The 24968-nt window shown below is 37.5% G+C and overlaps 7 protein-coding genes across 8 annotated transcripts; 2 read left to right on the forward strand and 5 right to left on the reverse strand.

Annotated features, from left to right (window-relative positions):
- The first annotated feature begins 3622 nt into the window (after positions 1-3622).
- LOC126754406 (uncharacterized) lies at positions 3623-4780 on the forward strand. The gene is made up of 2 exons (XM_050466336.1): positions 3623-4189; positions 4259-4780. The coding sequence occupies exons 1-2, from the start codon at positions 3638-3640 to the stop codon at positions 4607-4609; spliced, it is 903 nt and encodes a 300-aa protein (XP_050322293.1). The 5' UTR covers positions 3623-3637; the 3' UTR covers positions 4610-4780.
- Positions 4781-7596: 2816 nt separating this feature from the next.
- Positions 7597-8688, forward strand: LOC126762742 (uncharacterized). Its single transcript, XM_050479773.1, has 2 exons — positions 7597-8151; positions 8233-8688. Exons 1-2 carry the CDS (start codon positions 7597-7599, stop codon positions 8578-8580), a joined length of 903 nt encoding a protein of 300 aa, XP_050335730.1. The 3' UTR covers positions 8581-8688.
- A 1655-nt stretch (positions 8689-10343) lies between these two features.
- Positions 10344-11606, reverse strand: LOC126753431 (uncharacterized). The gene is made up of 3 exons (XM_050464880.1): positions 11517-11606; positions 10909-11403; positions 10344-10836 (listed from the first exon to the last, which is right to left on the reverse strand). Exons 1-3 carry the CDS (start codon positions 11580-11582, stop codon positions 10465-10467), a joined length of 933 nt encoding a protein of 310 aa, XP_050320837.1. The 5' UTR covers positions 11583-11606; the 3' UTR covers positions 10344-10464.
- Positions 11607-14180: 2574 nt separating this feature from the next.
- LOC126759701 (procathepsin L-like) lies at positions 14181-15562 on the reverse strand. Its single transcript, XM_050474729.1, has 4 exons — positions 15406-15562; positions 15047-15249; positions 14871-14983; positions 14181-14790 (listed from the first exon to the last, which is right to left on the reverse strand). Exons 1-4 carry the CDS (start codon positions 15505-15507, stop codon positions 14189-14191), a joined length of 1020 nt encoding a protein of 339 aa, XP_050330686.1. The 5' UTR covers positions 15508-15562; the 3' UTR covers positions 14181-14188.
- Positions 15563-16941: 1379 nt separating this feature from the next.
- Positions 16942-18160, reverse strand: LOC126761669 (protein CREG1-like). Its single transcript, XM_050478027.1, has 3 exons — positions 17704-18160; positions 17538-17622; positions 16942-17124 (listed from the first exon to the last, which is right to left on the reverse strand). Exons 1-3 carry the CDS (start codon positions 18121-18123, stop codon positions 17015-17017), a joined length of 615 nt encoding a protein of 204 aa, XP_050333984.1. The 5' UTR covers positions 18124-18160; the 3' UTR covers positions 16942-17014.
- A 1723-nt stretch (positions 18161-19883) lies between these two features.
- LOC126752314 (uncharacterized) lies at positions 19884-21245 on the reverse strand. The gene is made up of 5 exons (XM_050463029.1): positions 21155-21245; positions 20844-21096; positions 20626-20763; positions 20118-20518; positions 19884-20060 (listed from the first exon to the last, which is right to left on the reverse strand). Exons 1-5 carry the CDS (start codon positions 21169-21171, stop codon positions 19991-19993), a joined length of 879 nt encoding a protein of 292 aa, XP_050318986.1. The 5' UTR covers positions 21172-21245; the 3' UTR covers positions 19884-19990.
- Positions 21246-21654: 409 nt separating this feature from the next.
- Positions 21655-23538, reverse strand: LOC126765039 (protein CREG1-like). Of its 2 annotated transcripts, none has more exons than XM_050482625.1 (4): positions 23398-23538; positions 22285-22785; positions 22137-22218; positions 21655-22011 (listed from the first exon to the last, which is right to left on the reverse strand). In XM_050482625.1, the coding sequence occupies exons 2-4, from the start codon at positions 22732-22734 to the stop codon at positions 21899-21901; spliced, it is 645 nt and encodes a 214-aa protein (XP_050338582.1). In that variant the 5' UTR covers positions 22735-22785; positions 23398-23538; the 3' UTR covers positions 21655-21898. The 2 variants fall into 2 exon arrangements, with proteins under 2 accessions (XP_050338582.1, XP_050338584.1); XM_050482627.1 differs by lacking the exon at positions 23398-23538 and adding an exon at positions 23123-23333.
- Between the last annotated feature and the right edge of the window lie 1430 nt (positions 23539-24968).

Below are 24968 nucleotides of genomic sequence, written 5' to 3' on the forward strand. Positions count from 1 at the left end.
TGTAAAGTCAATTATTTGTTTATCTTACAATGCTGTCTGACTTAGCTGCCTCCCGCAATTCTCAATCGATAAGGCGCTCCACCAAAACAACTGCAATGCTACAAACTGTCAATGTTCGAACCTCACAATTGAGAAAAGTCGATGTCTCTTCAATTTTAATTTGTTTGAATAAAGAAAGTACCAAAAGATAATCATCAATCATTTATAGTACATACACACCAATGTATATTTACCGGAACTTATCTTAATTGAAAATAATCAGCACTTTTTCTTCAAAATAATATACCGTTATCTTAAAAAGCGGTCACTTCCGCCAATATAATAAAATTGGCGTATTAAAGTATTATCAATTCTCAGAAAATTATAGCTAAGTACAAGCTTGATGAGGACAAAGAGAAGGTTGTATTATACATACATATGTACATACATACATAAAGGTATAATGTAGATAAGAAGAAATTTCAATCAAGCAATTAAAAGTAAAGAATCAAAAAAGCACCTGCCGGCTGAGACTACACTTCAGAGGAACTAAAATAGAATAAATACAAGTATTTTCAACAGTTTTAAGTAAACAAATACAAATATACAGATGTGCAAATATAGATATGTAGATATGTAGCCATGGGGGTGTACCTGTTTTTATGGCTGTTTACTACTTGTTAGATATGCATACTCGCACACCCTTGAAGATTCACGAAATTTCGCGTGTGAGGATTATAACTGAATTTGCCATTAAACAGGCGTGTAAATATGCAGATAAGACCGTTATCAAAATCTAGTGCTGTGGTGGCTTGTTGTCACCTTGTTTGTGAGACCACAAATTCTACTCAATTAAAAATAGAATTTCACCCTTATACCTTATACATATGTATGTATATGTATAGTGTTATTTCTAAATAATATTATTTAATTCCATATTTTGTTTCCTGTTCTTGCTTCCCCTGCCTTATCAGCTGTTGAGCGCATCATTCTCTTCAATATCAAGTGCGTAGTACTTCCCCAAGCATATAATAAGTATTAGTAAATATATGAAAATTGCAATATTCAGCAGTGTCACTATGGTTAAGGGGTGCATGCGAAGAAGCCAATCATTTTTTTACGGTTGCAAATTTATTTTTTAATCCTTTGCCTTAGCTCCTTAGAGCTATGGTTCTGACTTGTCTAGTTTTAAGAATCAAGTTAAGTAATTGGTTGCCTCCTGGTTCGCTTTTACATCCATTTACTTCATTTCCTGGTCGGCAAAATTCCTCGCCGAACCCTTCCTGGGGTAATAGATATCACAGTATCACAACTGTTGCAGAGACCATGGTAGGGGTAGAAAAAAGGGCTGGGTTCTGGATGAGAACCCTTAAATAGCCCAGTCTCGAACGGAGCTATCTTTAATAAGAGACTTTCGAAGCGAAGGCTACATGTAAACGGACCTGCTTTCCCCTACACTCGAAAGACCAAATATGGTGATGAATATGAAACAAAATAATACTGATGCAACACCAAAAGAGTCCGGCACCCCGGAAAAAACAATCACTTAAGGAACTAGTTGTTCCGTGAGGAATGCAGCAATTTTATTGAGCTCTAAAGCAGTCGGCCCAAATACAGGAGCTAAGCGTAGTCTAAATGCAAGGGCTAGTACTGGAGCAACAGCTAAGCCTAGCAACAGCACCAGCAGCAGCAGCAGCCGGAACCAAGCCTACTAAGCAAACGATGATGATGCCAAAAGTAAAGTTTCATCTGCCAGAAAATTGAGGTCGATGATCCTGCTTAGACAAGGTTTGCGGAGAAACTTTCTCCTCCTGCTCAGAAGGAGCTCCAGGAAGCAGTTGATTTCACGAAAAAGGAATAACTTTCGCTCCATAAGGGCAAAAACAAAAAGTATGACACCCTCATTTTGTATACATATACCTTCGATACACCTGATATGGGCCTCGGCAGGGGGGAATTTAAGCTCAGTAGACGAATTATGAAAGTTTCCTAGTGAAGATATTAGAGTTTTATTTATTGAAAGAAATAAAAGGGTAAATAAAAGATATATTTTCTTACGTTTTTTAACACGATTTTTTTTTATTAAAATCTTTTGATACAAGCCTGGTTGCGACACGCTTCTAACTAAAAAATGTTGAAGCGCTTTTCAGAGTTGTGGAGCTACTCTGCTGGCTCTCTAATACTAAAGGGACGATGTGAAGGCGGCTTCTTCTTCTTCTATATTAGTGTAGACACCGCTGACGCGGTTATAGACGATTGTAAACTCCCGCGTGCTAGACGTTTTTCCTTTTCACTGTTTGGCGCCAATTGGAGATTCCAAGTGCAGCCAAGACCTTCTCCACCAGACCAGATCTCTCTAACGGAGTGGAGGTCTTTCTATTCCTCTTCGGCGCATACTGCGTTGAATACCTTCAGAGTTGGAGTGTTTTTATCCACTCGGACGATATAACTTAGCCAGTGTAGCCGCTGTCTCTTAATTCGCTGAACTATGTCAATGTCGGTGTATAATTCGTACAGTTCATTGTTCAGCAGAATGTCATTGTCCATTCCTAGGCACCATATAGCAAGATGGGAATAATGAGGGACTTATAGATTTTGGTCATTGTTCGTCGAGAGAGGACTTCACTCCTCAATTGCCTACTCAGTCTGAAGTAGCGTCTGTTGGCAAGAGTTTTTCTGCGTTGGACTTCGAGGCTGACGTTGTTGTTGGTATTAATACTGGTTCCAAGATAGAGCATATTATCTACGACTTCGAACTTATGACTATCAACACTGACGTGGCAGCCAAGCCGAGAGTGCGACTGTTTGTTTGATCACAAGAGATACATATTTCGTCTTGCCTTCGTTCACTGCCAGACCCATTTGCTTCGCTTCCTTATCCAGTCTGAAGAAAGCTTATTAATCGACCACCATCTATAAAGTTCTCTTATTGCTCAAATACTTACGATCTCTCTTTTGATATTTCTATGTATGGTTCTCTTCTCAATTTTAGACAATATGTAACATATCTTCTTCTTATAGCCGAGTTAACAAGAGTGCCCCAGTCGTTTCTTCTATTCCAAGCGAAGCCAGGTCTTTCTCCACCTGGTCCTTCCAACGGAGTGGAGGTCTTCCTCTTCCCCTGCTTCCCACGGCAATAAAAGATATGTAACATATATGTACATATAAATAGTACTTGTTTTTAATGGCAACCTGAGCTTACTTCTTTGGAAACAATTCTGGCTTGAAAATTCGATTTCCTAAGTAAAGCTTTCTGAGCCAGTTGCGTTCTGCGGCACTTGTAACCTCCCGTAAACGGCGCCACTTGTGCAACAGATAATAACCCTCTACTGCTTTGTATTAATTCTTCAGATTTCTTATAGATAATTAAGGTGTTGACATTACAATTGTTAAAAAAAAGATCTGAATACACCAACTGTTATTTTTTATGGTTGTTGTATTCTGAATAATACATGCACTTATAAATTAAAGCACACACACAAGCACACAATTCCAGGTTAGCCCAATCATCATTTGACTGTCTTCACTTTATCACCTTAAGGGGTTTTTATCGCCAGAATTTTATGCGTTTTTTATACAACAACCGATAAGAAAGTGACTAAAATTCACCGCTATATAAAGTGTGTAAATTCAATTATTGTGATTGTTAGTTTTCAAGATGTTCGCAAAACAAGTTATCACCGCCTTATTCGTGCTGCAAATCGTCGCCAACATAGCGGCACAATCGCCGGCCATAGTAAATGGTGACGGCATTGCGATTTGGAATGTTACAACCAAAACGGACGACTACATCCAGGAGAATCGCCGCCAGTACAATGCTACACTTCAAAGCTATTTGAATGAAATCAATAGCATCAAGAAGAGTCTGGAGGATCAATTGTTGGTGCTGGATAAACAAAAGCAGCTGGTGCTCGACACCATACAGGAAACCAATGAAAAAATCGATCCTTTGGAAGTGCTCAGTTTGCCCACGAAGCATTGTGTGCAAAAATATCGCCCCGAACTGCCTTACGCCAGTATCGTGAAAGATAAGATTGAGACCTGCATCAGCAGCGCACGCAGTTATGCCACCAGCATTGTCAGCACACCCAACAGTTACTACAACTCGCTGAACAATTATTACAACAGTGATTTGCGTAACAGTCTCAACGCGTGCGCGAAATCACACGCAAATCCTTCGTTGAATTATACACTCTGCGTCACAACAGTGGTAAGTGGCTTCAATATTCGCCGCAAAAACATATTAATAGTAGCAACTTCTACTGTGTGGTGATTTTAGATTTCCAAGGCCAACACATACACCATAACGAGTCGCAAGAACTTCGCGTCGTCCATCGAGTCATCGCACTGCAGTTTGAGCAGTCGCGTAGATGTCGCTGTGAGCTGCACTTACACGCAGTACAATTCGGTTTTGACATCGATCGGCGCGGCAACACGCTTGATCGACGAGTGCATTAACGGTTATCTGGAGAATACACAATGTGTGAATAACACTACCACCATCGTTAATGGCTGCCCTCATGTGGTCTATATGGAAGTGAAAAATGGCGCGCCCGCCAATAGAAGCGCTAATAATCCCTTGGAGGGATTACCAAGCAATCAGACTTGCTTGGAAATTCAATTTGTGTAGAAAAGTGTACTACAAAATATCGCTAACACCAAAGGATTTCTGCAGTGTTCTAACAGTCGCGTGAAAAAGTGTGTGTTTTCATCAGTATTGAAGCTTTATTTGTTTAAAAGTGCTTTACTAAAATTAAAATTTATATAAAATCTGTAATAAAATCATTCTAGTGAAAAATTAGTTGGTGTTAATAGCTTTATTTGCATAGTTATTAAAGAGTGATCCATTTCGAGGATCTTTTAAAAGAAAAACCACAAAAACGTCAAATTTAATGGGGAATGTTTATTATCATTCGAAAGAACATTTTTTGGCATTTATTTTTTGAAGATTGTCCCTTGCAAATCAGATCATGGCGCGATAGCGGTCGCCATTGACGATTACGTTCGATGATTCGGCCGGCTCTCAAAGCACACCAAAACGTTTTTTTTGATGAAATTGCAGCTCATGAATCTCTTCAGGGTGCTTTTCGTCCTAAATCCGCCAATTTTGTTTGTCGACATACCCATTGAGCCAGAAATTGCCCTCATCGCTAAACATTTGGCTCGAAAACGTCGGATTTTCTTGGTACTTTTCAAGAGCCCATATAGCGAAACGGTGTCGCTTAAGAAGGTCGAGCAGCTTCAGTTCTTGCACAAGCTGTAATACGCCAAGTCGTTCCATACGTCAGTCCGAGTTCAGGCGAAAGTATCAGCTTGCATTACACAATGTATTACCAAACGGAAATCGCAAACTTGGCAGTTTTTTATTCAGTATCGTTTACAAAATCACGTGGAGAGTCGATTCGGCGACGTTCTCAGCAACTCGCACTACAGTTAATTTTTTCGACGTTTCTATTCAATAATTATCGTTCGGTGGTTGGTATCTTCGATATCTTTGTTCTAATGACAAGACAATACAAGCAACACTTATTCCAATTTTCCATAGACTTGTTCTAAGCCACGGTTGGGTTGGCCTTCAGTGCCTTCAGCGAATTTTGGCTTTTTCGGTTTCGGCTAATTTCTAGAGCGCCATTTGCTATATTTGAGAAGTTTGGACGTCGGATTCATAAAGTCACGTCTTTGCTTCAGTAATAATGATTTTGATGAGTAAGCGTTGTCAAGTATACGTATTCCTTTCGCGACCTCTATTCAACGTCGTGTTTCTTTAACTTTAACTTGTGATTAACTGAGGTGAATGGACAACTCGCATGAGGTAAGTTCGATGATTTTACGACCTTCACTGAATACTTTGTGCCACTCAAATACTTGTCTTCGTAATAAAGGAGACTCTCCAAAAGACAAGCAAACATTTCTGCGGTTTCGGTTTAATGGCTGGAAAAACTCAAAGTTATGACGTTGAAAATATTATATTTTCACTTTTAGTAGAACCATATACTTAATTTCAGTATCGTTTCATTACCCGACCATGAAGAAGTTCGAATAGCAATTACCCGTCTGAAGAACAACAAAGCGGCGGGGGTCGATGGATTTCCGGTCGAGCTATTCAAATACGACGGCGAAGAACTGATAAGAAGCATGCATCAGCTGCTCTGTATAATATGGTCGGCCGAAAGCATGCCCAACGATTGGATACGAAGGGATACCCTACAATCTGCGCCAACTAGTGTGGGATAAGCCTCCTCAACATCGCATATAAGGTTCTATTAAGTGTACTTTGTGAACAAGAAACTGATTGGACCTTATTAGAGGGGTTTCGGCCTGGAAAATCATCAACAGACCATATATTCACCATGCCCCAAATCGCCACACACCACCTCTTCGTCGACGTCAAAGCTGCTTTTTTACTGCACGAAAAGGAACTGCCTTTATGCCGCGTTGTCTGAATTTGGTACCCCCGCAATACTAATTGGGCTGTGTAAACTGAGCTCCGTCAGGGTCGGGAAGGACCTCTCCGAGCCGTTCGATACCAAACGAGGTTTCAGACAAGGCGACTCCAAATCGTGTGACTTCTTCAATCTTCTCCTGGAGAAAGTGATTCGATCTGCTAAATAGAGGAGGTACAATCTTCTTTAAGAGTGTACAGCAGCTGGCGTACGATATGATATTAATATAATTGGCCTCAACAACTGCCCCGTTAGTTCTGCTTTCTCCAGAATGGATAAGGAAGCGTAGTAAATGGGTCTGGTAGTGAACGAGGGCGAGACGAAATATCTCCTGTCATCAAACCAACAGTCGTAGTACATTCGACTTGGCTCTCACGTCACTGTTGACAGTCATATCTTCGAAGTTGTACGTTGTTTCGTCTATATTGGAACCAGCATCAACACTTACAACAACGTCAATCTCGAAATCTAACGCAGAATAACTTTTGCCAACAGGTGCTACTTCTGAAAGAAAGGTTCTGCGGAAGATTGGCAACGGCGAATACTGCAGACGAAACGATAACCGACATTTACATAGTTCAGAGAATTAAAAGGCAGCGGCTACGCTGGCTAGGTCAAATCGTCCGAATGGATGACAATACTATAGATCTGAAAGTTTTCGATGCAGTACCCGCCAGGGAAAGCAGACAAAAGGAAGACCTCTACTCCGTTGGAAAGGCCAGGTGGAGAAGGGCCTGGCTGTGCCTTGAATCTTCAATTGGTACCACATACCAAAAATGAAAAACGACTGTTGTTAACTCGTCTATAACCGCGTAAGCGGTGTCTACGCCAATAAAGAAGAAGAATTCTCGATATTAATCAACAAAGAGTATTATAATTTTTACAATGTTTACACCAACAATGATAACTGCTGCGGATTACTGTTATCTCCTTAAGGCAATAATGTCGAAGCAACGAGCTAGAAAGCAAACAGCGTCACTATTGCCACATGTTGCTTGTGTAAATATAGTTTAGCGCACCGTTAATATCATGTTTGAGATGTAAACATTTGACCTTCTATTATTCTTTACATAAAAGAAAGTATTTCAGAGTTTTTAATTGATCAATTTATATCCGTATCGATTTTTGCTATATAAAGGGCTTTTCTCAAGCATTTTCAACGAACTTTTAGAAGATGTACACTAACAAGCAATTAGTAGCCGCGTTGCTCGCTTTCCAAGTAATCGTCATTGCGGTGGCGCAGTCTACAACTGTGGCAAGCAATAGCGCCTTCGAGCCCGGCAATGTGACAACAAGGACCGACGATTATATCCTGGAAAATCGGCGTCAATTCAATGCCACGTTGCAAGGTTATTTGGACAAAATGAGTACCGTGACGAACGGTCTAGAATTGGGACTGAAAGTGCTTAACCGACAGAAGGTGCTACTGCTGAAGACAATCCAGGAAACATACGAAAAGATCGATCCTTTAGAATTACTAGGCTTACCGGCCAAATACTGTGTACAACAATATCGCAATGAACTGCCCTACGAGCAAATTGTGAAGACGAATATTGAGAGTTGCATCACTAGTGCACGCAATTATGCCAGCTCAATCATCAGTTCTGCCAACACTTATTATAATTACCTGAAAAATTACTACACTACTACCTTTACACCAAATCTTAACGCCTGTGCAAAATCGAACAGCAATCCGTCGTTGAATTACACGCTCTGTGTTACATCCGTGGTGAGTATAATTGGAGAATATTTGAATATTTATAGAAAAATAGGGCAAACGATTGTTTATTATTTGATGCCAAAATTTTAGATTTCCACCGTCAACAGTTATGTCCACACTAACCGTGAAAATTTTGAAGCCGGCTTACAGTCCGCATACTGTAGTTTGGAGAACCGTCTTGATGTTGCCGCCAGCTGCACCTACACACAATTAAACTCGGTTTTGACTTCGGTTGGTGCTGCTACACGCTTGATTCATGATTGCTTCTCTGACTATTTGGAAAGTTTGAATGATAACAATAACGGTACAATCAGCGCTGGCTGTCCGAATGTCGTGTATGTGGAAGTAAAAGACAAGGATGTCCAATCCAGAACCATAAACAACCCACTGTTGGGTCTGAATACCACAGCTAATTGCGTGGAAATAAGATTTGTCTAAAAAATTTTAACAGATTATGTTGCTTTTCAGCACAATGTAACGAAAATGCATGTAATTGTTTTTTTTTGCCAAATTAGTAAAAATAAATATAAATATGCACAAAATAAATTTCAAACATATTTTGATCTAGTATTTATATATTTTCGTTGTTGTGTATAAACCAACTTTCAAATTTTACATATATGAGGTTGGCAAAATTTCTGTTCCCTTATTTGTAATTTACCTCGACGCATTATGGTATACTGTTGCTTAAAAACAGAATCTGTCAATCATAAAAACAGCACTTATTAAAAAAAAAGGTTATACTTGAAATTTAATCACATAACAGCAACATATAACTAAGATAATTTACCTCGAAACATTATGTTATATCGTCAGTTAACAGAAACAGAATTAATAACAGAATCAGCAACAGAATAAAACCAGGACTTCATTAAATTAGGCAAAAAAGGTTATGCTCGAAACTGCGTAGAATCACAATGACTTGCCTTTATTTATAAGAACAGAATCAGTAACAGAAACACTACAGAATTTAAAGCAGAAAGGTGTAAAAAGATGTGTGAGAGATTGCTATCGCTCTTTTCATGGTGGCAGACCCGGAAATGCACAATCGATCATATATCCTCCGTGTGCTAATTATTGAAACAGGCCTAAAGAGAGTATCGGTTCCCAAAACTCTCCCTTAAATCAAAAAATATCTGTTAAAATTTGAACGACTTTCACCGAGAATTTATCTCACGCTTAAAGTCAAATAAATAGCCAGCAAACTAATATCTCAGCTCATAGAATTGGACTTTGTCATCTTACTTATTGAGGTCAGCTCTGACGTTCAATCTCATATTAATTGTCAACGTGAAGTGAATTCAGAAATAATATTCTCTCTCAATAAACTCGCAACTCTTTAAAGCGTGCGACGGTAACGGACCTTGATGCAAGCGAAATAGTTTCCTATATGAAGATCTCAAAATAGTTCAACGAATGTAAGTCTTCAGGGAAGATTATAGTAATTGAGTTTAGATCCATTTTTATTAGAAGAGAAAGAACTTTTCTGCGATCGAAAAACCATATAGAGCACTAAGGAGTGTTTAGTTTTAGAATGTTCAGCAATATATGAAAAAAATTTACATTTGTTATGGAGGGTATAGGAAGGCTTAACTGCCTGTAAACCTGCAACCGGGTACACCTCATTTGGCTGTCGGGCATAAGGGGGTAACCGGCAATATGTTGGCCGACGAACAAGGACCGGCAGCGTCCAGGACGATGGGACCAGAACCATGCATTGAAGTAGGGTCCACACTTTTAAGGAAATGCTCCGCACGGAGGAGAGAGTGGGGAGAGAACAGCATTGGCAGCAGGCAGACGGAATGCGCCATGCCAAGCTACTTCTGGGGGGTACAAGCTCGCATGGTTTAAGAAATGATCAACATCCCCCGAGACAAATTCCGCCTTATTGGCGCTTTGTACATAAGACACTGCAGTCTCACGTAGCACTTGTCCAACATCGGCATAGTCGCTTGCGCAAACTGCCGGTTCTGCGACATGGAACAGGAAACCACAAAACACCTGAGTCTGGATTGCCCAGCAATTTGCAGAAGCAGGCTCAAGGCCCTAGGTTCCATCCACGTGGACAAGGATCACATCACCTCAGTCGTGCCCAGCAGGCTCCTAGAATTGTTTAGGATGCTGGATCTTGGTGACCATATGTGATATAGGGGAGGGCACAATAGACCGTAGGTCGGCAAAACCTCATTTTTTTCTATGTATTTCTTTATTTACAAAAAATAATCTTTATTAAAAACATTAAATTAATAACCTAACATAATTCTGAACACAAATTATAACCACATTACATAAAATAAGTTACAGAATAAACGAAAATCGTGCTTAATTTACCGCAATACCCTTGGTAATGAAATTCACTTGCAAACAGGGTGTCGTTTTAGTGATTCCCTTAAAGGGATTATTTATCTTCTCGCTCGACAAATCGCTATCGGCTAGATGCCAGCTCATGTGATATGGACAGCGACCCTTAGTAAGCGCCGTATCATCGCCACAAGTGGGACAGAATTCCTGACCGGCAATGCAGTTTTCCACCAGGCCCATAACCTCGCCAATGGTCTTGAACGTTGGAAACACTTGCAAATTGTAGCAATCGAAGACTTCACGTATTTTCATAGCCGCATTGCATTCGGCCGCCTTCATTTGATTTTCGAAAACATTCGTGTCGGCGTAGGTCTTCGTGGCGGCATTCGCCACCTAGAATAGAGATTGTTTTGCAAATAAATACAAGTCATTTTACTGCACGCACACACACGGTCTGTAACTTACCGCCGTCGAGATGCATTGCGTGTAATTGCTCTCGGTGAAGTGGCCCGCATTCTTCTTCCTACAGTCATTCACAGCCGTTGCGAAAGTGCTGGTGTAGTAACTTTTTAGATTGCGCACGGTCGCCTCTGCGCCCGACACAATACCCGCATATGCATTGTTGCCTTTCAACGTGCATTCCTTCATTTTGACGGTCAACTGTGCGATCTGCGGCAATTTGGCGCGATATTTATGCACACAATAATCATTGATATCGTCCAGCAGCACGAGCGGATTCAACTTGTTGTCCACCTCTTCCAATTTGGTTTCCAACAGTTCTATATTGTAGGCGATAACGTCGAGTCGTGCGTAATATTTGGCCCTGAAGTCAACCAAGCTCTGTTCGAGTTCCTTCACATTGATCGCGAATTGCCGCTGGTGGTGCAAGTAAAAGAGATCGGCACGTGGCGTTGTTGTTATGTTGTAGTAGAGCACGTCGGGAAGAATTGTGATTTCGCACTGGAAAAGTTTAGTTAAATAAAATACATACAATTTGTGTATCGTAACGGAGGGTCTGCCAATAGTACTAAAGATTGTCTCTTAAATTTTCTACTTTTTATACGCATATTTACCTGTACGCTGTATGCACAGCACATCACGAGTAGTACCAGCGTTAATTTACCGAGACTTCTGCTCATCTTGATTTTTGGGAGGCAACTGATTGAGACTCGCTTAATCATTGCGTGGATTTATAGCAGAAATATTAAAAATCCCGAGATTGATTATAGTTGAGCAAAATAAATGAATTGAGGAACAAAATAAAAGCGGTAGGGACGTTCGGGTTCTCGGCTACGCTACTCTAACAGGGAATAACAATTTTATTTTGCCGCGCGAGTTCACTTTTGACCAAAAACAACGACGAGTTGATGATTCGGAGCAGTGTTTGGAGATGTTCAAGCGTAATAAACCCGAGTTCCTGGCATCAAGAAGTGGCAATGGATGAAACGTGGATCCAACATTTCACTCCAAGATCCAATCGATGCTCATCCGAGTAGACTGCACACTATGATCCTACTCCAGAGCGTGGAAAGACGCAACGGTCGGCTAACGAGGTTATGACGTCTATATTTTTGGATGCGCATGGAATAATTTTTATTAACTACCTTTCAAAATGAAGGATCATATATAGTAATAGTCGCTATATATATAGCATTATTGGACCATTTGAAGGACGAAATCGCCGAAAAACGACCGCATTTGACGAAAAAGAAAATACAGTTTCACAAGACAAGTCACAAGCCAGTGAAAACAAAGCCATAAATCCATGAATTAGGCTTCGAATTGCTTACGCATCCACCATATTCTCCAGATCTTTTTCCCACTGACTATTTCCAGTTCTTAGATCTCTAAAGAATACTCGTTGGCAAATAATTTTTGTCAACTGAAGAAGTGATCGCCGAAACTGTGACTTATTTTGAAGAAAAGCACAAACACCTGTTACAATTGATCTTTCGTACACCAAGAAGTCTTTTTTTTCGGCAGTCGGTTCCTCATCAAGGTCATACATTGGTCTAATTTTTAGTCCATGCCTCATTAGAGATCTTATTCTCGTTTACATCATTTATAACTCAACAAGTCCATATTTCTTCGCAATCTTCGGCTACCATAATTTTTAACTGTGTAAAATCAAGTCCATACTCCCAGAATGTCTTGTGCAATAATCTTCGAAAGATCCCTGTCTCAAAAAGAGTTATAATACAATACTAAAGTTCACAAAATAGTTTCTAATATCGTCGAACATTACCGAACAATTTTTTTATCAAGAAATATTAATAGCGCTGCATAATTACAAATAAATTATTACATTTAAAATATACCTTGCAAACGAAATGTATAAGGGTTTAAAATTAAGTATATCACACTGTTTCTTTTGACGACTGGCTTGTCTTTCTCTCTCCTGCTGATAAGAAACATACAAAATAGGACTGGAGAGTCAATAAATTTGCAACACAAGCCGCTCAGGAAATTATTTTCAAAGGCAGAGAATATTTAAAACACAGAATTATCTGTAAGTATGTATTTTTTTGCAATTATGTACTTCTATATACTTCTATACTATAGTATATAGTATGTTTTACTCATATAATTTTGCTTTTTACTGACAAATCCGAGGTGAATCCCACAATTTCACCGACATAGGAATTTCTTTCATTTACTTTTTGTGCTGAAAATCCATTGTTTTCTCTGGTTAGGAAAAGAGGTGATTGATCTTGAACACAGATTCCATCATACAGTAAGTATATAAACGGTTCTTTACTTTTCCCACGTCAAAAGTTATTAAGTAATATGGAAGACAGTTTCGAGGATTTTATTGTCATTTGTTAAAAAAAAATCTGTTACGTTTTTGTGATTAACTTACATTTTTTTCGTTTTTTTAGCATGATTTGAGAATCAACCAGTTAAGTACTAAAGATACAAAAAGTACCACGTTCCACATTCCTTAACAAAAGGTTAAGACAGTGAAAAGTAGCAATAACTTTGAGAATATATTTCCAAAATTGAATCTATCTCTATTCCGGGGAATGCCTTCCGTGACGCCTTCCATGCTTGGAAATTGCGCTGGCAGCACTGCACCGACGCAGAATGAGTTTTTAAAGAATTGTAACGATTGGTTCAATAAATTTTTTTAACCGACTCAGTACTATTACTTTCCGGACAACCCTGTAATACGGTACCAAAAAGTTGATGAAAACGACTCCATTTCCAACAAGACGTCTAAGCATGGACACATTGTGGGCAAAAGCAAAATTTAGCGACTAGTTAACTTCGTTCCAAGATCGTGCGACTTAACACCTTCCTTAACAAAAATCAAGGGTTTACGTTAAGACAGCTCATGGAACTCGAAGACAACATTCAGTACACTTTAGTCAGATAACTGCTGAGAATATAAAATTCAAACAAAATTTGGAATGGAGGCTTTGGTTGATCTCTTATCAATCCAAATTTATTTTGGCAATTCGTTCTTATTGGATTGGATTGATGAAAACTTTCAAATTGGCAATTTTAGCCCAGATCGAACTATCGAATTGACGGCCTATAGGAATGCAGGGACACTCCAGTCAATGAGCCATAGTTCAACTAGTCTCCATTTCCTTTCAGATCTCTAAATAAAATATTTCTTAACGGTATGGAACTGCTTCATCCCTTTAACAAAAATTGAAATCACATCAGCTTTTCTGTTATTTAAAATTATTTATTTAGTTTCACAAAATTTCAAGTCATACAAATATCAGCATATTATAATTCAAACCAACGGATAACTGGGACGAATTGCAATACCGCCAAAGTTGACATGTCGTGGCACATTTATATAACCATCCATGCCCCAACTGACGCCCCAAGAGTTCTTCAATATCCAATAGTCCATATTCGTAGTGTTATCTCGACCATAGCCTACCAATAGCATAGCATGATTGGGTTTACGCTCCTCACAGAGCTTGTCGTTGAATATGCCTTGTCTATAGAATTGCTTGCGAAAGCATTTCGCATTGACTTTAACAGCAATTGGTCCCACTGTGGCCACAGCAGCCTTTAGAGCATCTTCATCGTCGGGTGTAATTTTGACAAAACCTTTGCTCTTCGCCGCAATCGCGGACGCGTCGAACAAACACTCCGCGTCCAATTGAGCGCGATAAGGATACGCAGCAGCCGCGTTGATGCCACCATTGTCGCGTATATAGAGGAAACTGCGCTCTTTATTGCCACCATTACAGCCCTTATTTCCATATGTGATGGTACAGTCTAACAGATTCTGCTCCGAGAGCGATACAAGTTTCGAAGTTTTTCGAAAGTGTTGACCCTCCAGCGCGCCAGTGGTGGCAAAAGCCCAACAGGAACCACAGCGACCTTAAAGTAACGAAGGTGAGGATAAATTCAGCAATATCGGCACATAAGATTTGGTGTAAATAAAAATAAACTCGCAATACCTTGCTTCTTGACCTCAGTGACCGCGCCCAATTCACGCCAATCCACCGAATCGGGCAATTCGACATTTGCTGGTGTTATAAAGGTGGCGCCTTGTTTCAATACACTTGGAAAACTACAAGATGGCCGTAAAAATTAGTTTTTTATATGTGATTTACTAAAGGGAAAAGCTAATTACTCATAAATCTCATCGCTGCCACTCATAGCGCTCGCAAACTCCTCCTCACTGACATCCGCATACTCATTTATTCCCAGCTCAAAGCTGGTTAGTCCTTTCGTAAAGTTCTGATTATGTTCCTCGATAAATGCGAAATGTTTCAGAAATATACGCTCACGTTTAAGCTCTTCGGCATCCGATTCGTAGTGTTTATTATAAACCAGCTGAAAAAATATTAGTTTTGATGGTGACCAAAAGAGTTACAATATAGAGAGAGATACAGAGAGAGATAGAGTTCTTATCGTAACAACTGTCAGAGAATTTTATAAGTTCAGCTTTGTCTGCAGTAGTCCATAAATAATTAGACAAATTGGTCTTACCTTAAATTGTTGAAAATGTTTTGAATCCTCAACAATTGCTGCGCGACTTATGCGTAAAGCTATGCTTAAAGAAAGCAAACCAACAACAAAAAATTTCCACATTTCCAATCAGAAGACGCTGCCAGAATAAAAGCCTTTAAATTCACTTTGAACTACAATATATTCCCACCAACTGTCTCCCTGCGTGTTTGACTAAGAACTGAAGTTTGGAAAACTCAAATTTGAAAATCTATGGTAATAGTCAATGACCTGTTCAAACTAGTTTGGTTAACTATTACTACCTGCGGGTGATCTTTGCTGCAGCATAAGAATTGAGGAAAGGCAAAGAAATCAATTAGTGAGGCAACAACATGCAATCAAAGTATCTGCTGCCACAGCTGAGATATTCCTTCCAATAAAAGTTGAAGCAGTCATACTGAGATAATACGTTAGATATTAACAAGCCTTATTAAAATGGAATTTGTGTTAAGTACTTCGAAAATATGACAATAATCAGCGTCATATTATGTTACAAAGGGTGATAAATTTCGAGATTCCCTTCTTTTTTTTTAAAGAAAAAACACAGATACTTCAAATTTAATGGGAAATATTTATTATCATTGGAAAAAACATTCTTTGGCATTTATTTTTTGAAGATTATGTCTTTCAAATGTTGGCCGCGGCTACGTCTCAGATGGTCCATCCGTTGAGTCCAATTTTCGATAACTCGTTTGAGCATTTCGTCTGATAGCTGGTGCATGACACGTGTGATGTTTTGCTCCGAGGCCTGATTCAAGCGGGATTGTCCGCATATACTTTGCATATCCCCACAGGAAAAAGTCTAAGTGATGTCACAATACATGATCTTGGTGGATAATCGACCGGCCCAAAACGTTAATTTATATGCTCACCGAAGTGTTCTCTCAATAAAAACCATTGATTGATGCGATGCGTGGGATATGTCGCCGAGATCACCAGCTTCGATTTCAGGTATCAAATAGTCCCCATTGACGGTTACTTTCTCACAAACCACACCAAACCATTGTTTTTTTTTTTTTGGATGAACTGACAGCTCTTGAATCTCTTCAGGTTGCTCTTCGTACCAAATGCGGCAATTTTGCTTTTTTACATACCCATTGAGCCAGAAATGAGCCTCAACACTGAAAAAAAATTTGGCTCTAAAACGTCGGATCTTCTTGGAACTTCTCAGAGCCCATAGAGCGAAGAAATGTCGCTTGGGAAGGTCAAGCGGCTTCAGTTCTTGCACAAGCTGTATTTTGTACGCTTTCAATCGACATAAAATACGGCAAGTCGTTCCATACGTCATTCCGAATTGCTACGAACAGCACCGAATCGACTCTCCACGGTCTTCGTGTAGTAGGAATATTATCCAATAATGAATGTGAGATAGGTCATGGAGTTGCGAATAGTACGTTCAGTAGGCCAATTATCCTCACCATAAGTTGAGCGACAACATAATTAGATAGTTTGAAGGAGAACTTTGCAATCGAAAGTTTTTGAAAATATAAATAATTCCAAAGAAATAAAACTCACAGCTCTTTTCTAGTGCTTTATTTGGGAATCTTAAACCAAAGTTACATTTGTAAAAATATATTTATTGCGGAACATTTCAAATAGTGGCGTTGTAATAATCCTCGGCGGGAATGACACGTGGACCGCCCTGGTAGGCCACAATGAAAATATTTTCAATTTCCAATTCGCTAAAATCGAAATTATGACCTGCAAAGAGAAGAAAACGAAAATTGCCATTGAATCCATGCATTAAAGAAGTTATGCTATAATTGTTTTCTGTCTGATTGCTACTGACAATTTGTGTCTTTCAGTTACTAAATAATATAATATAATGTAATTCATTTCAGGCATAAATTTATATTTTCAGTTCGTGCGAATATACCATATACGAGGCTTTATACAGCCGTCTTCGTTTCGCCAAACTGTGAAGAGTAGCGAATCGAACAGACAAGTGGTATAAAAGCAATTGACTGGTATAATTAAATAGAAATATATCACTATAAGAACCACACTTCTCTCTGTACAACACTATTATTATCTCCAAATGTAATTTTTTTGACAAGAAAGCTAAGCTTGAACCACATACATATGTATTATACATTAAAATGCCTTTCACTTACTGTGTGCCGCCCATTTCTCGGCATTTTTATGGCGATTATAGAATGCCTGCAGCTGGTCATTGTAGGTGGGGTCTGCTGTATCCAACTGCATTATTTTTGAAAAAATAAATAAATAAAAATTAATTAATTACGCATTCGCCACACTCGTTCACAACAATAAACCTGCCTTTTTCACGCTGCCGCTAACCATAACGCGTGGGCATGCCGGTTCCATGGGATCGACGCCACGTCTTTGACAAGCGCCATTCTGATCGTCGGTAAAGAAGAAGGTGACCTTATTCTTTTGCTGCGTATCGCGTCCAGTAAAGTCCAGATTCAACAAGAAGAAGCGAATGTGACCGGTTGAGGAGCCATTCAGAGCGCTATCGTCCACTGCCATTATATTGACCATTGGAAAGTCGATGATTTTCTCATGGGTGGAAATGCTGCCCACTGCAGCCCAGTTGGCTTGATGCACCAGACGACGTGCCAGCGCAGCATCAGACAAGCCTGCCGGTTGACGTCCGTGCGCTGAGTATCCTGCGCAGCTATCAACTGCGAGCAGTGCGAAGAGTAGGCCGCTAATGATTGCGATTGCTTGCGACATGGCGATAGGAGTGACTTGTAATGTCGAATGTGCATTCCCTTCGTTTATATAGTAAGAGTTCACTATATTTCGATATGTTTCTGTGTATATATTTATTTAACTGAGACAAAGTGTATGCGGTGTGGCTGCATCATCATCTTTATTAATGATGCAGTTTGCTGATTGTACATATGTACTTATATGTTTGTATATTTATGTGCATATGTATGATGGGTGGCTATTTCTAAGAATTTAACAATAACAGTTGGGGTTTTTTCCTTTCCGCATACAGTGCCTGCAAAAATTACAGCGGCTTTGATTATATACATATCTATACCGCATTCAGTAGCCGCTACTCTAGCTTGGAACTTAAATGGCTTAGTAGTCTTCCAATCTAAACAAGTGACAAACAAGAAAAAATTTTACTTGCTACACCTTGGCTATAATACTCCTCACAGGTTCAGTTCTTATAGCATAGAAGGGTTTCAAAACTTATCTTTCTTAATTTTTTTCGGCCAGTATGGAAGCTCAAGGACTTCAGTTTTTATGACAGCTATGTCATATAGTGGTCCGCTGTTGGTGGTTCCAACAAATGAGCCCTTTTTTGCAGACAAAATGACGTGTGCATTTCACAGCGATATCTCAAAAACTGAAAGACTAGTTTGCGGCTAAAATAAAATAAAATTAAATTAATTTTAGAGTTCATTTCTTGGACCCACTGTATATTACAGCAAGACAAAATCACCTGCATACATACAGGTATATTAGTATTGGTTGTCCCCGAGTTTAACATCGTCAACTTTGCTGATAAAGGCTGATTAAGTAACTGTAATACAATAATTTTATATATAATTTACATACATACATATACACAAATATCTATGTCTCTTATGGTATGGCACTTTAAACAATTTAACTCCATAGAACTATACCAAACTGTACTTTGTTTTTAAAACAAATAACGGTTAATCACTTTTTATTCCCTGAACCATATGTCGATCTGAAATAAAAAACACGTACTTTTTTCTCCAAGAAGCTGCTCATTCCCGGAACCGCCTATATCGGACCACCGGGTTTCATTCGGGTAACACAGAACTGGCAGACGAGCCAATCTCTGCGTTTGGATATTGTAGCAGATTAAACGTCTATATGTCTAGAATTGACCCTGACATAGGAAATATAGGTCATGCGTGCAATGAGTAATGGTCTCCGCTTGACTCCAATCATCTCTTTGCATTTCGGTGTAACCGAAGCTAACGATTTTTCTGTTTTTTTCTCAGTTCTGAAAGATTTTCAAAGTTTTACCCTTGCCTACCTCGTGCCGACCGCTTTTATTCAAAATTTTGAGGTCTGAATTGCATAATCGGTTCACTGACTGAAAATTAGAGACACGATGGCGAACATATGTACATACATATGTACATATACGTATAGACAGAAATCACTCAAAACTGTGAACATTTCATTCGTTTGATAATATTACAAATATGTATTTATGTATGTTCACGTACATGTGTAAAAGAAATTTACAATTTTATTTTACTATTAAATACAAATAGTAAATGCGTAGTTTAAATATATAATTATGCAATATTCGTAATTTCATTATCATACCTACTAATCTAGTTCTATCTTCCGTATTCGAAACGATAAATGGCTTCATACATACATAAGTATGTATATATATTCCACATAATCCTATTAATTAATAATAATTCCAGTGAATTTAGTTACTGCTATACTTCCTTGAGTGCACAAGCATTTCAGTTAAAAAGTGCAAATTTTAATTCTATAAGTATCATTTATTCTTTGAATCATAGATATTTAATACTACATACATACAAATATAATACATAATATTAATCAGTTTTATTCACAAATAGTTGCATTAATAATCATTAATTTGCGGGTGTTGTGGTTGAAAGTTCAAGCAGGCCGACGTCAGTTCAGCCTTCAGTCTATATAAAAAAAATTAAAACCCATTATATATACAGATAGATTTATATATTTGTTACCTTTGCGCGTCACTGTACTCGTATCTCTCTAGTTCACACAATATGAACTCGGAGAAGACTTGCTTCCACTTTCTACGCACTGGTACTTCATGATTATTGCCCAAATGCGGTTTGCGCTTATTCCTGGCCGGCAATTCATCTGCTTTCAACGGATCCATCGTCAAATTATCTAAAGTGCTATGCTCATTTGGATGCACAAACTTTTCCGAGGAAGAATAGTTATTGCCAGTTGCCATTTGCTGATTTAAAGTGCCATTGACAAATATTTCTTTTATGTTGGAATCAGAATAATCATTATTAACAGTCTCATATTTGGGTTCCAGTAAACTGGGTATAGATTCTATATCGCTTTCATCTTGAGAATGACTTTCAAGGGAAATGTAATCATTCATTTGGATATGCTAAAAGAATGAAGAAAATGTGTTTTTTTGTATATTTAATGTTTATCACTTCAAACAAGCATCTGTCATTGTTGTATTAAACTTAAAAAAAAATAACAATAACCCACCATATCCTCGACACTGTGCGCCGTTCGCCTGGGTTCGATTTTAGTTAAAAACTGCATTCCTGAGTAAAATTCATAACCCGATTCATATTTATTGCCAAGATGCTTTTTTTCATACAGCACAGCCTTTCGTCGCTCAGTCTGTAGATACAAAGTCACTTTAATGATACAAAACTGATACTTTGTACTATATACTTATGCATATGTATGCATGTACTTACATTAAATCTGGAGCGCAAGTTATTCCAGTAATTTTTCGCGTCATTTACACTATGCTTTGTAACCTCTGCGATTTCTGCCCAAATTTTCTTTCTGATGTCGCGATTTCTATACGAATCGGAATCGGGGTCCCATAAAGCTGGTCTTGACGCTATATAATCTATGAGAATTTTTTGTTCATCATGTGTCCAAACTTTTTCGAGCCTACGAAATCTTTTCCCCGTTGTAGCCGCCCCGTTTGTTGACCTTTGTAAGCTGATGAGAGGTTTATTTATTATTTTATCATTGTTATCACTAAATTTTATTTACTTACAAACTATATCTACTCATTTTGTTTGTCACACAAAAATGACCAAGTGAAAGAAATTGGCTTTTTGACACAACTCAATCATCTGCTTGTGTCAAAAAAATGACTCAAAGTGACAGTGAACTGGTATTTTGACAGTAGAGTTGCATTTTGACATAGTGGCGTTTTGACATTTCCATAATATGAACAAAGCACAATTATTAATGCTTTATAATTTAACTTTTTTAATGCCAATTTGACAAGATCTATTCAATATCCAATGTTGAAATGTATAAAAATAAAAAAGCGAATTTAGATAAAGCAATCACTACCGCTGCATATGTACATACTTATATGTCAGCTTATAATTGAGCTGGATCTCAATTCTCCTTGCACAAAGTCTACATAAGAAGAAAACTATTTTCGTGCGCTTATCAAGCACAAAGATGCACATACTTATGTATACACAAATTATGTTGTTATACTTTATTAATATATCACGTAAAATGAAAACAAATTTACAGATATAAATTTTTTATATATTGCTTTATTATAAACCAGTCTCACTGTAAGTTAAAAATATTAAAAATTGCTTTTTAAGCAGCTAATGTGGATAGTACAATAAGAGTTTATAAAATATATGTGTGTATCTGTTTCTATTAACACAAAATACAAGAGGTATGCCTATATTTAATTACAAAGCACCAAATGTGGTATGTTGAACATCCATTTATATCTCAGTCGTTGACTTTTATCACTATCCGACATGAATTAGTTCGGTTTCGCGTTATAATAATCGTTCACAGCGACATTGTGAGGACCGCCATAGAAGTCCAATACGAAAATATTTTCTATTTCCAGTTCGCATAAGTAGAAACTATGTGCTGCACAATGAAAGATATCAAAATATATATTAAAAAAGTAATACACATAATATCAATCTTGGGTCAAAAATACTATCAATATTGTTTATATATTATATTCCAAGAAAGTGCTTGCAATATTTTACCTTTAATCCAAGACTTCGCAGCTGGGTGGCGAACTGTGAATGCCTGCAACCAGTCGTTGTAATTCTTATCATTTTTGTCCAACTGTCGAATAAGCGATATATTTTCTATCAGTATTTCATAGAAGCAACTAAATTCATTTAAAGTTACCTCTTTAACCTTTCCGCTAATTATGGTACGTGGGCATGTCGGCTCCATTGGATCAAGTCCATGATTTTTGCAATTCAAAGTTTGATCATCGGAGAACAGAAAGGTGACTTTATTAATATGCTTCCAGTCAGGACCAGTGAAATCCAAATCAGTTAGCAAAAAATGTATGCGCCCTGTGGACGTACCATCCACAGCGCTGTCATCCACCGAGATTATGTTTACCATGGGATAGTCTGCAATTTTATCATTTGTGGATATGCTACCCACTGACGCCCAATTAGTTTTATGCACCAAACTGCGGGCAACTGCAGCATGATCGGTTTTACGCAAATAACGTTTATATTCTGCAATTATGCGTGCATCTTCAAGCGCCGAATATGCTGCACAATAATTGAACAAAATAAATGTTGCTAGCAAAAATGTAAATACACTGCTGTTTGCTTTCGCCATGTTGTAGTCTATTTCTGGAACTATCAAACTAGGTTTTTACTGTTTCCGTGCCTGCAAGAGATTAAATGTTAATAACAATAAAATTATATAAATATACGCATTGTGTAAGGTTGTGTGTAAAATGTGTATAGCATACCACTACCATGTTAAGAATCACAATATATTTATTTGTTTAGGCTTATCAAATCAGACTGATGTTTACAGCAACAAAACGCATTTGCATCAACATATACATGTATGTACAAACCTGCAGTAAAATGTATGCGAATTCATGAATAAATATATTTTCAGCTTAAAATGTTAATGAATGTATATTTCACTTCAAAATGTAGCAAATGGAACGAACACAAATATTTCTATGTATTTGTGTATATTTTACTACATTCACCTTAGAATAAAGAAAATTAAAAGAGAAAGGCGCCTTTGTCACGTTATTAAGATTTGCACACAGTCAGCAGACAAAATTAGCACATTATCAGAAATATTTGCGCAGATCAATTTCTACACTTATACGTATATATAAATTCACTTAAATACAAACTGCGTCTTCCACAAAAATTTAACAATAATATTTACATTACACATTTATAGATATAATTATTGTGAAACTACCATTTCCACCATATTTTTGAATTTGTTGGTGCACCTTTGTTTTTGTTTTACCTGTTTAAATGTTAATGTTGTTGCTGTTACACCCTTCCACGATCTGTTCTGTTTTAGTTTTTGTTCCGCAATCAGTTCCATTATAACAATGGTTAGCGTTTTTATACCAACAGCGATCTTTGTTCTCGAAGCCAATATAATCTATCAGCTGATTTACATGTTCGTTTTTGAATTTTTTTTCGTAACAAACAAAGTTATTGCGGTGTTGCTGTGCGCTACTTCGCTATAGAAATTGACAGAGTTGCATTTTGATTAAATATTTAAAGCATGAATTAGTGTTAACGTAACGTGATGGAAAATTAATAAAATTACTTGTGAATAATTATTTCCTTTTGTAGTATTATGTATTTCCTAAACAACACATTTGCTAAGCATTATAACAAATAAAAAAATTAGTTATTTGAATTTTCACATAAGATTTGAGGTTATGTGAAGCAAATGGTAATACAAAATTTGTAAATGTTTTTATTACCTAGAATTGCCTTTTATGCAACTGCATGGGTATTGAAATAATAATAAAAAAATAAACCATTTTTAACTTTTAAGATTTTAACCACCGCCTATAAATTATTTTTATTGTAATTTTTGTTATTTTATGTTTTATTTTTGCTTTCAGAAATTATCTACTCTACCTATTCTATAATAAGTACCCGGCATTTAACATCGTTATAAAAACATTATAACATGCATAATGTACTTAAATATTTAAGATCGCAATTTCTACCGGCCTCTCAGACTTGTTGACTGTCTGGTATATCGAAAAAATCAAATCCAAAAATAATTAATAAACAAATAGAAACTTTCAAGGTACCTTTTGTAATTATTAACTGAACATCTTCACAGTATAACAACTACAACTTTTTCCCTGAAGTGTTTACAAGTATCTTGTAACTATTTCCTTGCGATTAACATTTTGTTTGTTCTACATAATTCTGTCGACATTCTACATATTTTGTACTCGAGTATGCTTTTGAAATATTCAATGTTATCTACTTCAGTTTGGAGAACGGCTATTGAAATCGCTTTATAAATAAAAACTTGTTATTTATATGACAATGGAAATAGGTTGAGTGGCGGTTGCATTAAGCTTTCTTTAATAAATACTTACTACTAGTTCCTAAGAGAGTCGGACATATGTACATAGATATGTATGTAGTCAGAGGCTGAACGCGCTTTTGTGCTGTTATCGAAACAGCTGTTTTGCATATCAAGAATAATTTAGTTGTGTAACGCATACTTTTCCAGTAATAATTAACCAAACATAAAATTGCTAAAGAGTAGGAAATTACATGATCAAGAGGGGAGAAATATTACCACCAGTACAATAAGAGGACAAAAAGCTTAGAAAAAAGCTGGAACTGCTTGGAATTATATTTTAATGGATAAGAAGAATTATGTGAAGACAGAGCGGAAATGAATGTGAAAATTTCTTGAATTACAAACGATCGTTGAGAAGAAATGCATTTTCTTTTCTTTCTTGCCAGATATTTCTTGTCGAATATCTATTGTTATTATTTTATAACTGGAAATAAATGTTGATGTTTATAATCAGCTGCTTTTTTGCAGTCAAA

Source organism: Bactrocera neohumeralis, chromosome 2 (genome assembly GCF_024586455.1).
Source record: "Bactrocera neohumeralis isolate Rockhampton chromosome 2, APGP_CSIRO_Bneo_wtdbg2-racon-allhic-juicebox.fasta_v2, whole genome shotgun sequence".
Lineage (NCBI taxonomy): Eukaryota > Metazoa > Arthropoda > Insecta > Diptera > Tephritidae > Bactrocera > Bactrocera neohumeralis.